Raw genomic sequence first — 14,328 nt, 5'->3', positions numbered from 1 at the left:
GCCATGCAGAGCCCTCCACCCCACCCCCAGCACTGGGCAGGTGGGTTCTGCAGCCTCTCACTCCCTCCCTAAGGAGGTCCGGCCACTGCAGTCACCTAGGGTGGGCTCTGGTCCATCGTAAGAACAATGGAGTCATGGAAACCAACCTTTCCCACTTTCTGGCCCAAGCCCGTGAAGACGATGTCACCAAAGGCGTCTGTTGGCATCTCTCTGACATGCTTTTTTGGGTCCCATTCCTGGCCCTGGAAGGTGTGGGACCCGGTGGCCTCCTCCAGGTGCTGCTCACGTGGGTAGCCGCACTCACACACCACCTTCCTGCAAAGGCAGCGGGATCACCAGGGGCAACTGATGCCTGCTCCTCTCCTCAGCAGGGATAAAGGAGGCCCAGTGGAGTCATGACTGGCACCCCAGCCACAGAGTCAGTGGAGACACATAATTGTCAAACATCTAAAATCTAACGACAAAAGTCTTGAAGGTCAGAAATGATACTTTACCTGTTGGAGGAAAATAATTGCACAATTGATTTTGAATCAGAAGTCAGAAATTAGTGCCAGGAAGAATCCACACAACATTTTTCTAAAGATGAAAACTACCAACCCAGAATTCTGCATCCAGCAAAAATATCATTCCACGTGAAAGGGACATCAAGACACTCTCAGATGAAAGAAAACCAGGGAACTGGTCAACAAACAAACTTCCCCAAAGAAGATGGCTAGAGGAAGTTCTCTAAACAGAAAGGAAATGATAAAAGGAGGAATTCTGGAATATTAGCATGTTGTCAAGCAGGGGATTTGTTTAGACACCAATGCCTACGGCTGGCTATTTGTTCTGTAAGTGAATACTGAGACATCTTTAGTCAACAGTGTTCAGGTGAGGAAAGATGTGTTAAGATGTATTGCTCTGTCTCTGGTCAATAACTTGTTGAAAACAAAGAAAGAAGAATGGAAAGAGTAAAACTACGGGTACCTGAATAAACACATTTTCCTCCTCTTGAATTTTCTGAAGTATATTTGACGGTTGAAGCAAAATTGCACCATGACCTAATATGTATGTGGAGGAAATTTTGTAACAGTTATAATATAAATGGGGAAGGGCAAAGAGGTGTAAAAGTGGGAATGTTTCTACATTTCCCACAAACTGGTGAATGTCAACACCAGGAGACTAGGATGAGTTCCCAATACACATGGATATCAGTAACATGTGATAAGTTAAATATATATAATGTAGTACCTGGAACAACCACTAAAAAGCTATAAAAGAGATATAGGCAAAAATAGCATAGATAAACCAATTGGAACTCTAAGAAAAGTTCAAGTAACCCACAGAAAGGCAGGAAAAGAAAAATAGAGAAATATAACAAACAAAAAAATACAATGGCAAACTTAAGTCCTCATTATCAATGAAAGTGAAAGTGTTGGTCACTCAGTTCTGTCTAACTCTTTGCACCCTCATGGACTATAACCCACGAGGCTCCTCTGTCCATTCTCCAAGCAAGAATACTGGAGTGAGTTGTCATTTCCTTCTCCAGGGGATCTTCCTGACCCAGAGATCAAACCCATGTCTCCTGTGTCTCCTGCATTGCAGGGAGATTCTTTACCACTGAGCCACCAGGGAAGCCCCAGAGATTGGCAAAGTGGATAAAACATACTAAGATCCAACTATTTGTCATCTACCGAAACCTCACTACAAATACTATGATCTAGGCTGGTTGGCTCCTCTGCAGCAAACAGGAGCCTAGGATCAACACACACAGCTCGAACGGATCACAGAGGCGTTCCACTGGGTGACAAAAGCCAGCCTTGACACACCACCTTGTGAAGGATTCCTCTTGTGTGACATTCAGCACCCAAAACAACTGTAGGAATGAAGAGCAGACGAGTGATTGCCAGGTGTTATGGATGGTGGGGTAGAAGAAGTAACCACTGGTGGGACCGAGGGGTCCATCTGCAGTATCTTCACAATTTCTTATAAATCTATAGTTATTTCAAAATAAAAAGGTCAGAAAAGCACACGGTGTAGGCTCAAAGCAGAAACACCTAGAGCTGGGGCTAGAGGGATGCACATGGCCCCCCAGAGAGAACACCCGTCATCTCTTTTCAACTGCCACCTCCTCCCTTCCTCCTTTGTCTTGGTGGGTTGAAATCATTTTACTCCTTTAACGCCGTTCATGGGAGGAGAGAGAGGAGACAGCAACTATGCTCTTCACAGCTTGTTAAATTGGAAATCTACACATTTTTTTAGAGTGCTACTTTAGCTAGTAACAGGTGACCTAGAAGACAAGATACAGACAAGACCAAATCAAAAAATCTGACACCAGGTGAGACGTGAGCCCAGCGACCCCAGGGGAAAACACGACCGGACCTAGAGAGAGAAAATGGGTTTCCCTGTAGCTTGTGCAATGTGGCCTTAGGGGCTCCGACTCTCAACTTCTCAATCATTAAATGGGAGAAAAAAATACATTCTCTGACCCCTGACCTGCAGAATTTGTGAGGGCCAAATAAGGTTCTAGATGAAAGCTAACATATAAAATTTGTGCAGGTTAACTAACCGTGCAGAAAACCGAGGCTGCAGAAAATCAAGAGGCCAAGGCCCACCCTGTGCTCTGTCTCCTGGTCTCCTGGGTTCAGTACCCCTGTCCCACTGCTCAGGCCGGGGCCTCCTCAGGCCCAGGAGCACTGGCCCAGCCGTTAGGAACTCCGAGCCCACCTTCTTCTATGACTCCTTGTGTGCAGGCATGCTAAATTGCTTCAGTTGTGTCCAGTTCCTTACGACCTTACAGACCATAGCCCGCCAGGTTCCTCTGCCCATGGAATTCTCCAGGCAAGAGTACTGGAGTGGGTTGCCATACCCTCCTCCGGGGGATCTTTCCGACGCAGGGATCGAAATTGCATCTCTTCTGTCTCCTGCATTGGCAAATTGGTTGTTTACCACTACCGCCACCTGGGAAGCTCTCATGACCCCTTAGGGGACTCAGATCACTTCTAGACCTGTAGGGCTCCCCTGAGCACCACCCGTGAGCACCTCCATTCAGGTAGGAGGAAGCTGGGTCCAAGGTGGGGAAGGGGGCCGCCAGGACAAGGACTCCGTCTTGTGTCCTTGCCCAAGGCCACCCCAAACTTTCTCATAAGTTGTAACAGCCCAGAATAGCCCACACCCTCCCCTCCTCTCTTTCAACCATCCCCCAACGAGATTAGGTCTTCAATCAACAGAGTGTTCCCAAGCCTGACCCAGAGCAGGAAACCACAGACTGTGACCCAGAAGCTGAATAATCAGAGAATTTTCATAGCACTCTTGGCCCATGTGGGTAAGTGGGGCTCCACCCCCTTTCCCCTCCCCTCACCAGCACCTCGGGACATATGAGGAAGAAGCTGCCATGAGGAGTTACACACACTCAAGTAACAGCCCGCCCCACCCACCGCCCACCCCAACACAGCCCCCATGGCTGCTCCTCGCATGGGTCCAGGTACCAAGAAAGGTGTTTCAGAAGTTTCAGAGCCAAACATATCCTGAGCGCCATTCCTTCAAAGAGGGACAGAAACACTGAACAGGAAGGAGCCCCATTTCTGTCTCAGATACAAACTGTACCCCAACCCTCACTGACCCCTGTGGATGTTTCTCTGCTATTTGTTCAGAATTCAGAGGACAGGAGGGGCTGAGGTTGCACAGATGGCACCCCTTGAACCTCTACCGACCAGACCCGGGCTCCGCAATAACCTTCTTCAAAGGGTTTTGGAGCCAATGACTCCTGCAAGGAAACCTGGGCCTACTGTTGTAAGCTTGCTTTAAAAACTAAAATCACAGACCTCAGTGCAAAGCCCTCTGCACATGGTCAGAGCAACTGGCCTAAACTTGAACTCTGATCACTACTGAATACAACCTTGAGGCCATCAGCTGGATCCGGATGGCAAACTTCTCTGATGCGGGGGTCCCCCATGGCCTCTGAGGAGGAAGGGGGGCCATTGTCTGAAGAGGAGCCAAGCTGGAGTGTGAACCCCCAAATGGGGCACTTTTTGTGACAACATCCTGGGCACGTCCCAGGAGGAACAGCATCATGGTCGATGATCATGCACCTCTGGCTCCAGATTATCATCCTCTTCCATCATCCAGACACGGCATGCCCCTCCCCTCTGTATTGTTCACAGTCTGAGCTGGACGATGGCTATCTGTCTAGTGGGGAAGTCATAAAGTGACTCAGCCACGGTGAGAGCTCAGAACTCATCTGAGAAAACCACAAAGCTACATAATAGCAGTGCAGCAGAAAAGACAAATACAGAGTGCGGTGGAGGGACGGGTTACATCCTGAGTGTGGTCAAGGAGGGCCCCATGGTGGAGGCGGCATCACCAGGTGACAAAGGAGCGGAAGTAAGAAACAGTGAGGCCTGTTTGCTGCAGAGTGAGGACTAGGGTATATCTGGAGGGGAATGTTCCGAGCACCCCAGGCTGGTATATACACTGGAACTGTCCCCTGCTGAGGCTCTGTCAGCCCTGCCCTGGTCAGCTACTCCATGTGGAAACAGGGAAATAAATGTGTTAGTCAGTCAGTCATGTCTGACTCTGTGACCCCATGGACTATAACCCACCAGGCTCCTCTGTCCATGGAATTCTCCAGGCCAGAATACTGGAGTGGGTTGCCACTCCCTTCTCCAGGGGATCTTCCCAACCCAGGGATCAAACCCGGTCTCCTGCATTGCAGGCAGATTCTATTCTGTCTGAACCACCAGTGGGAACAGAACAAGCCACTCACCCAGCATCAGACAGTTTGGAGCTTTCCACAAAGTATATGCATTCTTTCTTCTTGATGTTGTCAGAAATCCATGAACTCAGGTCTCCTTGCTGAGAGTAAAAAGGTCACTGAGAGATTCTCAGGCAGTTAGATCAGTGCCGTTCCAAAAACCACACCCCACACCCCATTCAGGCCCACCCGTGAGCCCTGACACCCTTCAGGGTCTTCCTTCAGAGACAGGACACCGAGGCCTCCCCCACCACCTGCCGGAGACCCTCAGATGCAGACCCCAGAGGGAGGAGGGAACCTGGGGAACCGCTCCTCCCGGGCCCCTGGGATTCCACAGCCCTTTACAGTTTGTAGGTCAGCGCTGCCTTCCTCGGGAACAACAGTGTGATGCAAAGGTGACCATGAGTATCAGGACACCCGCCCACATCTGTGGGACCAGGCTAAAACGTGAGACACCATCTTCACACCCAACCAGTGGTGTATGACATTCAAATGTCCCCAACACAAGCCTGCCTGGGGCTTTCCGTGCAGCCAACCCAGGCTTCAGCTGGTGCCTGGGCCTTCCTTGTTGGGTAAAGGAGGCAAAGTCATTGCACAATGAGGCAGGTGGGTGTGGGGCTTACCCAGCACTTTCCCAATTGGAACCAGGACAGGAACCAACCCAGGGGCACGGACCCGGGCCCCCAGTGCTCTCTCCAGGTCCCCTCTGCTGGGTTGTGGTCCCCAGCAAAACTAGGTGGTCACTGTGCCCCACCAGGGCCCTGGCGGACCCAGTGACCCCAGCTCTACCTTTTCACAGCTGCTGAAGAGGCACTGCGACCTCGTTCTCCTGCAGAGGCCGGTGCTGCTCCACCGGAGGTTGGGGACCATGGCCAGGTCGGCCACCCTCCTGGGCTGCACCCCAAAGCTGTCTTCCTCCCCGGAGCTGGCCTGATCCCGATGCCTCTTCGCCAGTAACTCCATCCTGATGCCCGGCTCAGGCTCCACAGAACGGGCTTGGTCCTGCTACCTCAAAATAAGCTTCTCTCTGGCTTTTGAAGCCAGGGGGCCTGGAAGTGAGGTAGGAGGTGGGTGGGCCCCAACGTGAGCAATTAGACATTTTGAGGAAATTCTCCTTCTAACATTTCAAGGAAAAGTTACCTTGGCAGGAGCAGAGAGGAGCTAAGCTCTGATGGAATAAAAACAAGACAACCACAGTTTTCGTCCTTGAGGTCAAGGAGACTCCCCCCAACCCCTCTGCAGAAGCACAGAAACGTTTGGTGGGGGTCCAAAAGGAAGGAGCACTAGCCCATAATATGTCCTGTCAACCTCTCAGAGACCCTCGTGCCGGAATCCGTCTTGGCTAGAAGATGTACCCGCACACAGGGGAGGGCCCTGAGTCAGCCCAGATATGGGCAGAAAGTAGGATAATTGGCCAGAGGAAAACAAAGACCCAGAAAACGGCCCCATATAAGCCATCTAAGCTGCCCCCGCTGCACACAGTTCTGTGAACCTGACCAGGTGTCTATTTGCAAGTATCCTGTTCTTAATACACACTTTACTTGTCCCACTGCTTTTCATCTCTTTGCTGATTTCTTTCTTCAAAATAGTCAAGAACCGAACCACTAGTTACTGACTCTAGCCACTGATCCCTGGTGGTCTAGTGGTTAGGATTCAGTGCACTCATCGTCACAGCCCAGGTTCAATTCCCGGTCAGGGAATGAGATCCCACTTGAAGCTGTCATACCCCAAGACCACCCAAGGTGAGAAGCCAGCCACCGGGCTGCTGCAGTGGGCCAGGGAGGGCGAGTCAGGTGTTTCCTCCTGTGGGGCCCCACTGCCTTCTGGTTTGCACATTTTTCTGACTGCCCGAGCTCTGGCCTCATCAGGTGTGGGCAGTCTCGAGGCACGTGTACAGCCACGGGGCCCAGATGCCCCTTCATCCTCTTTGGTCACTGTGAAGGGCCAGAGAAAGAGCACCATGCCCACCCCTACTGCTCCTGTGTGCCCGGTGATGCCCGGGAGCCCAAGACCAGTGCAGAAACCGCCCAGTCCTCACACACAGTGCTCACGATGGGGTCCCAGCCTCCTGCTTCCAGACATGGGTCACTTCTTCTGCTTTCCCAGAAGAAGAAAAGCCCCCACTGCCCACAGAGCTGGTTTTGGGAGTGGCAGAGCCTTGCACTCTGTGACACATACCCTCCAAGTAGAACAGATCCTCTTTTCTGAAACCCTTGCTCTGACCTGGTCTCCATCACTGGGGCCTCGGTAAGCAGTATGACTACTGCTTACTCAGTTATTCATAACTCAGGTTATGAATGTGAAAATAAATACGTGCAGACCCCATGAGCTTCCCTGGAGACAAGACGCCCACAGTGAAATCTCATGACATCACCCATTTCACCCCAGGTGTCATCCAGGGAGGCCCCACTGCCACCGGCTGCTAAGGGTGTGAACAGGGGCAGAGGACAGGTCGTGAGGTCTCCCTCCCTGTCCCACCCCAAAGCCCTTTCTGGCCACATCACCCTCCCCCATACAAGACGGTCACTGACGGTCACTGACGTCCTTTCTCTGCCCATTGTGGGGTCCAGCATAGGTGGCCCCAAAATGCGCCTCAGAGACATACTGATTATTTTGAATTTTAAAATTTAAGAAGAACTGACTCGTTGGAAAAGACCCTTATGTTGGGAAAGATTGAAGACAGGAGGAGAACGGGGTGACAGAGGATGAGACGGTTGGATGGCATCACTGACTCAATGGACATGAGTTTGAGCAAGTTCCAGGAGTTGGTGATGGACAGGGAAGCCTGGCATGTTGCAGTCCATGGGGTCGCGAAGAGTCAGACACGACTGAGCAACTGAACTGAATGAATTTTAAGGATGAGATGTTAGATAGCATCACTGACTCAATGGACATGAACTTAAGCAAGCTCCAGGAGATGGTGAAAGACAGGGAAGCCTGGCGTGCTGCAGTCTATGGGGTCACAAAGTTGGATACTACTTGGCAACTGAACAACAACAAAAATTCCTTAAGAGACAACCAACGAAAGAGGGCCACTCTTCCCCTCCCTTCCGTCTCCTTGGGAGCAGGGCATAAACCTCTCCTGTGAAAGGTGCACCCCTGCACCCAGAGACAGAAGGGCTCTATCACCAGAGATGCAGGCTCGGGGCCAAGAGGCCTGTGTAAACCAGCCTTGCGACTTCTTCCATTGACTAAAGCCCAAACTCTTTAGATCCTTCACTCGCTGGGGACCCCAAACTTAAGTGTCACTGCCCTGTCAATTCTTCACTAGTGTATGGTTTCTTTTCCTAAATATACTATTTTATACTAAAAGCTGCCTGCTTTGCCCACTTCTTAGGTCCCATGCCTATGGGACCTCCAGGTGCATGAAATTAAATTAGTTTCTTTTTCTCCTGCTGATCAGTCTTGTGTCAGTTTTATTATAGTTCAACCATAAGAACCCAAAACAGGAAGCAGAGGAAGTTTCCCCTCCCAACACTTCTCATCTAGCTTCAACACGTGGTCACCGTGCTCTGGTGGAGGGGGGCTGGGATCTGCCAGGGAGCGAGGCGCCTGCCATCACCTGGCCTCCCTGGCCCACCCTCTTCTGGGCTATTCAGTTCAGTGCTGGGCACTTGGGGTCAGGGCTCAGGCCACCTCTCACCTCTTTGTCCTCACTCCTCCCCCTGGGCAGCTCCTGCCCCCTTGCTTCTGGGCCAGGGTCACTCCCAGACGTGCTCACACCTGCGGAGAGGAAGGGAGCCAAACCTCCCTCCCGTGGAGGCACCGCGACAACTCAGGACATTGTTTCCAGGAGTGGGTGCTGATGCTACAGACACCTACAGACGCCCAGGCAGCTTTGGACCTGAGCAGCGTGCAGAGTGGAAGAGTTCAGAGGAGTGCTAGAAAAAGCCTGCATCACCACGGGCACACAGAACGAGTGCGGCGACAGCTCGGGACAGGAGAGTGGTAGGCAGTGCCCCAGCCTCCTTAGAGAAACCTAAGTGGTCACCAGCAGATGCTTGTAGAAAGAGGGGTGGTGAAGGCCATTCTGATGAGTCTCAGATGGAAACAGGGACCATGTTATTGCAAACTGAAGGAAAGGCAATCGTGTTATAAAGAGGTAAAGAGCTTGGTGGACTGCTTCTTTCCTGGTGTTTTGTGGAAGACAGAACTTGTGAGTGATGAAATTTGACTGAGGAAACATGTAGGCAAAGTGTTGAAAGTACAGCAAAGCTTCTCTTGAGTACTTACAACAAAATGCAAGAAGAGAGAAATGACCTAAAGATGGACTTCTAATCACAAAAGACTCAGAGCTTAGAGAGTTGGGAGATGCTCAGCCTATTGACACAGAAAGGGTTGAGAAAGCTTATTCAGGGAAGAACATAGAGGTATGGCTGGACTTGCTCGGGACGGAGGTGGGCTGGCCGTTTTCATCCAGCAGGGAGACTAGACAGCATCTCAACAGAGTCAACAGAGGCCGGGACTTGCCTCCGTGACAAGGGAGGATGGGACCCAAGGCATCTCATGGCTCAGGGGGCAGCACAGGCCCAGAGGGAAAGGGCACACAGGGCAGAATGCTCTCCTGGGGGCCCAGCTGCCCTGCGCCCCTCCCATCTTGGCCTCCTCAGCAGCCCCAGGAGTGGCCTGGTGTGGCACGGGGTGACCCTGCATGATGGCCTGCACTCTGACCAGGGATGTGCACACCCCCAGGGCTGGGGGCAGGAGATTACACATAGTTACTTCCACTCAGAGTTGAAGGATGGAGGTGCCCAAAGCCTGTGGCAGACGGCAATGTGTGGGGGCGGGGCGGCCCCAGACCGGAAGAGCCCCTGGCCTGAGATTCCAGCCGGGAGGGTGCAGTGGGCTCTGCACAGCAAAGCCTCGGGGCAGGACCATCCCCCAGTGGTCCTCAAGGCTTTGGGCTCACTTAGGACCTGTCACCCTGCCTTCTTTCCCACTTCCCCTTTCAGAATGGGAATGTCCACCCTCTGCCTGGCCTTCCACTCCGTTCTGGAAGCACACAGCTTATTGCAACCAAGCAGGACCCTATAAGGGGGACTTCCCAGGGCAGGTGTGTTGCCCACATCCTCTCTTGTACATTTCCTGAGTGGTTTTACACGCGTGAAAGCCCCACCTCCACCAAATTAAAGATGTTAACTACTTGATGATCATAAGCATGTAGCCCCCAGACCTACTGGAGCCTGAGGACTGATGATGTTAGCCCCCGAGACCCTGCCCTGTTGCCATCAACCAGTGGGAGATGAGAGAGCCGTGCACGAGCTGATTAGAGAGCCATGCACGAGCTGATCACATACCCTGTGACCACTGCCCCCCTGCCCCAATGGCCTGGATTTTAAAAATGCTTTGCTGAAGGCTTCAGGGGTTCCAGATTTGGGGGGCACAAACTACCCATCTGCCCTTGTTCAGCCCTGCGGTAAACCTTTCTCTGCTCCAATGCTGATGTTTCGGTTCCTTTAGCCTCCCTGTGTGTCCATCGAGCACGTGAACTGGAGCTCAGTGCCACTGACTGTCTGGTTCCCCAGGCTCACGGCTGGAGAGGACTATGCCCCAGGGTGAATCCACCTCAGGTCTCCCCACATCTGATTTAGGGGAGACTTTGGAGTGGATGCTGGAGTGAGTTAAGATTTGGGGGCTGTTGGGATGGAGTGACTGTATTTTGCATGTGGGAAGGACACAATTTTGAGGGGCCAGAATGGGATGGGCTGTGTTCCCCTAAAATTCCTATGGGGCATTTAGGAGGTGGTTGGGTCAGGAGGGTGGAGCCTACATGAATGGGATCAATGCCCTTGTAAAAGAGACCCCCGAGAGCCCCAGGGCCCTTCCTCCACGTGAGAACACAGGAGTCTGCTCCCAAAGTGGGCCCTCACTGACCACGCAGTCTTGGGCTTCCAGTCTCCAGAACCACCAACCACACAGTCTTGGATGGCCAGCCTCCAGAACTGTGAGAAATAAATGTCTGCTGCTTATGAGCCACCGAACATGGTCTTTGTATAGCAGCCAGGATGCACTGAGGCAAGCAGTGAGCGGCGCTGGCCCTGCAGTCCTCAGGAGCCGCCTGGCACACCCCTCATGGCAAAGGGGGCTTACTCGAGAGTGGCCTTTACAGGGCCACATGCTGTCCTAGTCGGCAGCTTGCCAGACCTCACAGTCAGCGTCTCAGGGGAGCAGACCCGCAGGAAATGTTCCAGGTGACAGAAGAGGAAAAGAAGGCTCTGAGAATCTCACAACTGGGCAGCTAATCTGTAAGGGGACCGGGACTCTCCAGGGCTCAGTCCTGCAGCCAGGGTCCCCAACCTCCAAGACCTACTGCCTGCTGATCGGCGGTGCAGCTGATGTGATAATAGTAGAGACAGAGGGCACAATAAATGTAATGCACTTGAATCATTCCAGAAGCATTCCCCCATCCCGGTCTGTGGGGAAATTATCTTCCACGAAATTGGTCCCTGGAGCCAAGAGGTCGGGGACCACTGTTCTACGGGACAAGTGACAGAAGGAGCAATAAAGGACTTGGTCTCAAGAAACTCAAGTGCGTTTGCCCAGATTCACAGTTTTTGGATTCACACATGCCCATCTCAGCACACTCCCTAGAGGCTTGTGCACATCTTCTCAATCCCAGCTGCCAACAGGTCCCTAGGAAACGTGTCAAACACCATTCCTCACACCCACCACTCGTCAGACTTTGAAGGGCAAAGCCATGTGTAACCATTCCCATGCCCAGTGCAGGGGGAGTCTGGCCTGACCCTCCCCTTCCTCCCCTCCACCCACACCCTCCACACCACACCCAGACCCCTGCCCAACAGTCTAAGCCCTGGGAGAGTCCAGAAAACCAAGCTGACAATGAACTTACAACCCCCGCATCAAACCTTCTCTGGGGTTCTTTTCCCCAGAATCACACCATCAGTTGCTCTCTTCACATCTCACCTAAAAGCAAATTTGGCCACCCTGTTATATAGCAAAAATTCTCCATGAGCAATTAGCAACCTCAGATATTCAGATGACACCATTCTAATGACAGACATTGAAAAGGAACTAGAGAGCCTCTTGATGAGGGTGAAAGAGGAGAGTGGAAAAGCTGGCTTAAAATTTAACATCCAAAAAGCGAAGAACATGGCAGCCAGTCCCATCACTTCATGGCAAATAGATGGGGAAACAATGGAAACAGTGACAGATTTTATTGTCTCAGGCTCCAAAATCACTGCAGACAGGGACTGCAGCTATGACATTAAATACACTTGTTCCTTGGAAGAAAAGCTATCACAAACCTAGACAGTGTATTAAAAAGCAGAGATACCACTTTGCTGACAAAGTTTGTATGGTCAAAGCTATGATTTTTCTTGTAGTCATGAACAGATGTGAGAGTTGGACCATAAAGAAGGCTGAGTGGGGAAGAATTGATACTTTTGAACTGTGGTGTTGGAGAAGACTCTTGAGAGTCCCTTGGACTGCAAGGAGATGATTGACTGCAGTCATTCCTAAAGGAAGTCAATCCAAAATATTCATTGGAAGGACTGATGCTGAAGCTGAAGCTCCAGTACTTAGGCCACCTGATGCAAAGAGCCACTCATTAGAAAAGACCCTGATGCTAAGAAAGATTGAGGGCAGGAGGAGAAGGGGGCAACAGAGGATGAGATGGTTGGATAACGTCACCAACTCAACAGACATGAGTTTGAGCAAGCTCCGGGAGATGGTGAAGGACAGGGAAGCCTGGCGTGCTGCAGTCCGTGGGGTCACAAAGAGTTGAACATGATTTAGGGACAGAAAAGCAACAACAATTAGCACAGGTATGTTGAGAAAACTCTAAAAGGAAATGACTTCCAAGAAGAAAGAGAATCTGACCACTAGGCCTGAATATTGGAGAAGGAAATGGCAACCCACTCCACTATTCTTGCCTGGAGAATCCCAGGGACAGAGGAGCCTAGTGGGCTGCCGTCTATGGGGTCGCACAGAGTCGGACAGGACTGAAGCGACTCAGCAGCAGCAGCAGCAGCAGCAGGCCTGAATATAGTAACAACATGCTGCTGCTGCTGCTGCTGCTGCCAAGTCGCTTCAGTCGTGTCCGACTCTGTGCGACTCCATAGACAGCAGCCCACTAGGCTCCCCCGTCCCTGGGATTCTCCAGGCAAGAACACTGGAGTGGGTTGCCATTTCCTTCTCCAATGCATGAAAATGAAAAGTGAAAATGAAGACGCTCAGTCGTATCCGACTCTTAGCGACCCCATGGACTGCAGCCTACCAGGCTCCTCCGTCCATGGGATTTTCCAGGCAAGAGTACTGGAGTGGGGTGCCATCGCCTTCTCCAGTAACAACATGCTCACCTACAAATGTCATCCAGCACAAAACACTAACAAAACGTGAACCTGTGGCCCTAGAGAGGAGGGGGGGGCTGACAGGAGCACAGGGTGAATGTTCCCATGGGGACTCACCCAGACAGGGCTCCTCCTGGTACCCCACCCTCCCCACCCCAGAAGACTCACCGGTAAACAGAACCACGTGCTGGTCTGGGCACACTGGCTGCTGCCCTGTGTGCGCCCCCTCTCCACTCCTCTAACCCTGTAGCTGCTCCCTGAGCTCCTCCTCCAGCATCCTTTGAAATCCTGGCTGTGACAGCACTTCGAAGACTAAAAATAGCCACATGCGGGTGAAGGGCAAAGGAACCGCCAACCACGGAACTGGGCCGGGAGGTCTTGGGGGAGCGGGTCAGAGGAAGAGCCTGAGATGGCCAAGTCCCAGATGTCCCCAAGTCGCGACACGGCGCCTCCGGAGAGACCGCACCCAGCCGTGTCGCAGCGCCTGCGCCCCGCGCCGCAGTCCAGCGGACATCCGCACTCGGCCAGCCGCCTGCCTGTGGCAGCAGTCCCGCACCCCCGCTGCAGCCCCGCACCCCCGCTGCAGCCCGCACGGCAGCCCGAGCCGCGCCCAGCCCAGCCCTCTGCACTCCGGCGCACTCACACTTTGGAGCTTGCTGCAGCCTTCCACGACCCCCAGCTCCCGCGCCCGCGCCCGGACCCAGCCGCATCCCTTGGCCCACGCACCCCAGCCTGGGCTCCGAGCCTTGTGCCGGCCCGACCCTCCCCCTGGATCCTGGGGCATCCTGCCCTTGATACGCGCCTCCGCAGCACCTCGGTTCCCTCCACCCGGGCCGGCGTGCGTACCCACCCGCTGAGAGGCCCGCGCTCTCGCGTCACTCGCGCCGCCGCCTCCGCGGCTGAGCAGGACCGCAGCCCTGGCCCCGCGGGGCCCCCGCAGCGTGTTCCGCGTCACGGCTCCAGAGAGCGCAGTCCGCCCAGTTCCGCACTCCAGACCAGAGCCCAGGAGGAGAGACTAGCCCTTTGGAGCCCGGTCCGCCTCCCCAGATCCCCTCCCAAGAGGCTGGCGCGCCAAGTGTGAACCCGGAGGAAGTTCTTATCAAGTCCTAACCGCTGGGAGGTGGGGCGCAGGACTGTACTGGGGCTGTGTCGGAGAATGGGGGCCCGGAGACTGGGTGAACCACTTCCCCTACTGGTCTGCAGCTGCCCTGCCCCATCTTCCTAGGGGCCCCGAGCCAGGAGCCCATTCCCTGTAAGGCAGGATCCAAGGCACCAGGAGGAGCTCCA

General features: G+C 53.0%; 1 protein-coding gene across 9 annotated transcripts in view; it reads right to left on the bottom strand.

Moving 5' to 3' along the window:
• The window catches only part of TRPM2 (transient receptor potential cation channel subfamily M member 2), a 51,367-nt gene extending 37,242 nt beyond the window's left edge, over nucleotides 1-14,125 (bottom strand). For 2 of the 9 annotated variants that reach the window (XM_027547477.1, XM_027547467.1), the window contains exons 1-4: nucleotides 13,892-14,122; nucleotides 5,522-5,781; nucleotides 4,745-4,833; nucleotides 147-315 (exon numbers count right to left, since the gene is read on the bottom strand). In XM_027547477.1, the coding sequence (XP_027403278.1) occupies nucleotides 147-315; nucleotides 4,745-4,833; nucleotides 5,522-5,695 (432 nt within the window). In that variant the 5' untranslated portion in view covers nucleotides 5,696-5,781; nucleotides 13,892-14,122. The other 7 variants (XM_027547495.1, XM_027547427.1, XM_027547486.1 and 4 more) reach the window with 7 other exon arrangements.
• Between the last annotated feature and the right edge of the window lie 203 nt (nucleotides 14,126-14,328).

This window comes from Bos indicus x Bos taurus, chromosome 1 (genome assembly GCF_003369695.1).
Source record: "Bos indicus x Bos taurus breed Angus x Brahman F1 hybrid chromosome 1, Bos_hybrid_MaternalHap_v2.0, whole genome shotgun sequence".
Taxonomy (NCBI): domain Eukaryota; kingdom Metazoa; phylum Chordata; class Mammalia; order Artiodactyla; family Bovidae; genus Bos; species Bos indicus x Bos taurus.
The sequence above is the reverse complement of the archived record's forward strand: the minus strand, read 5'-3'. Positions and strand labels throughout refer to the sequence as shown.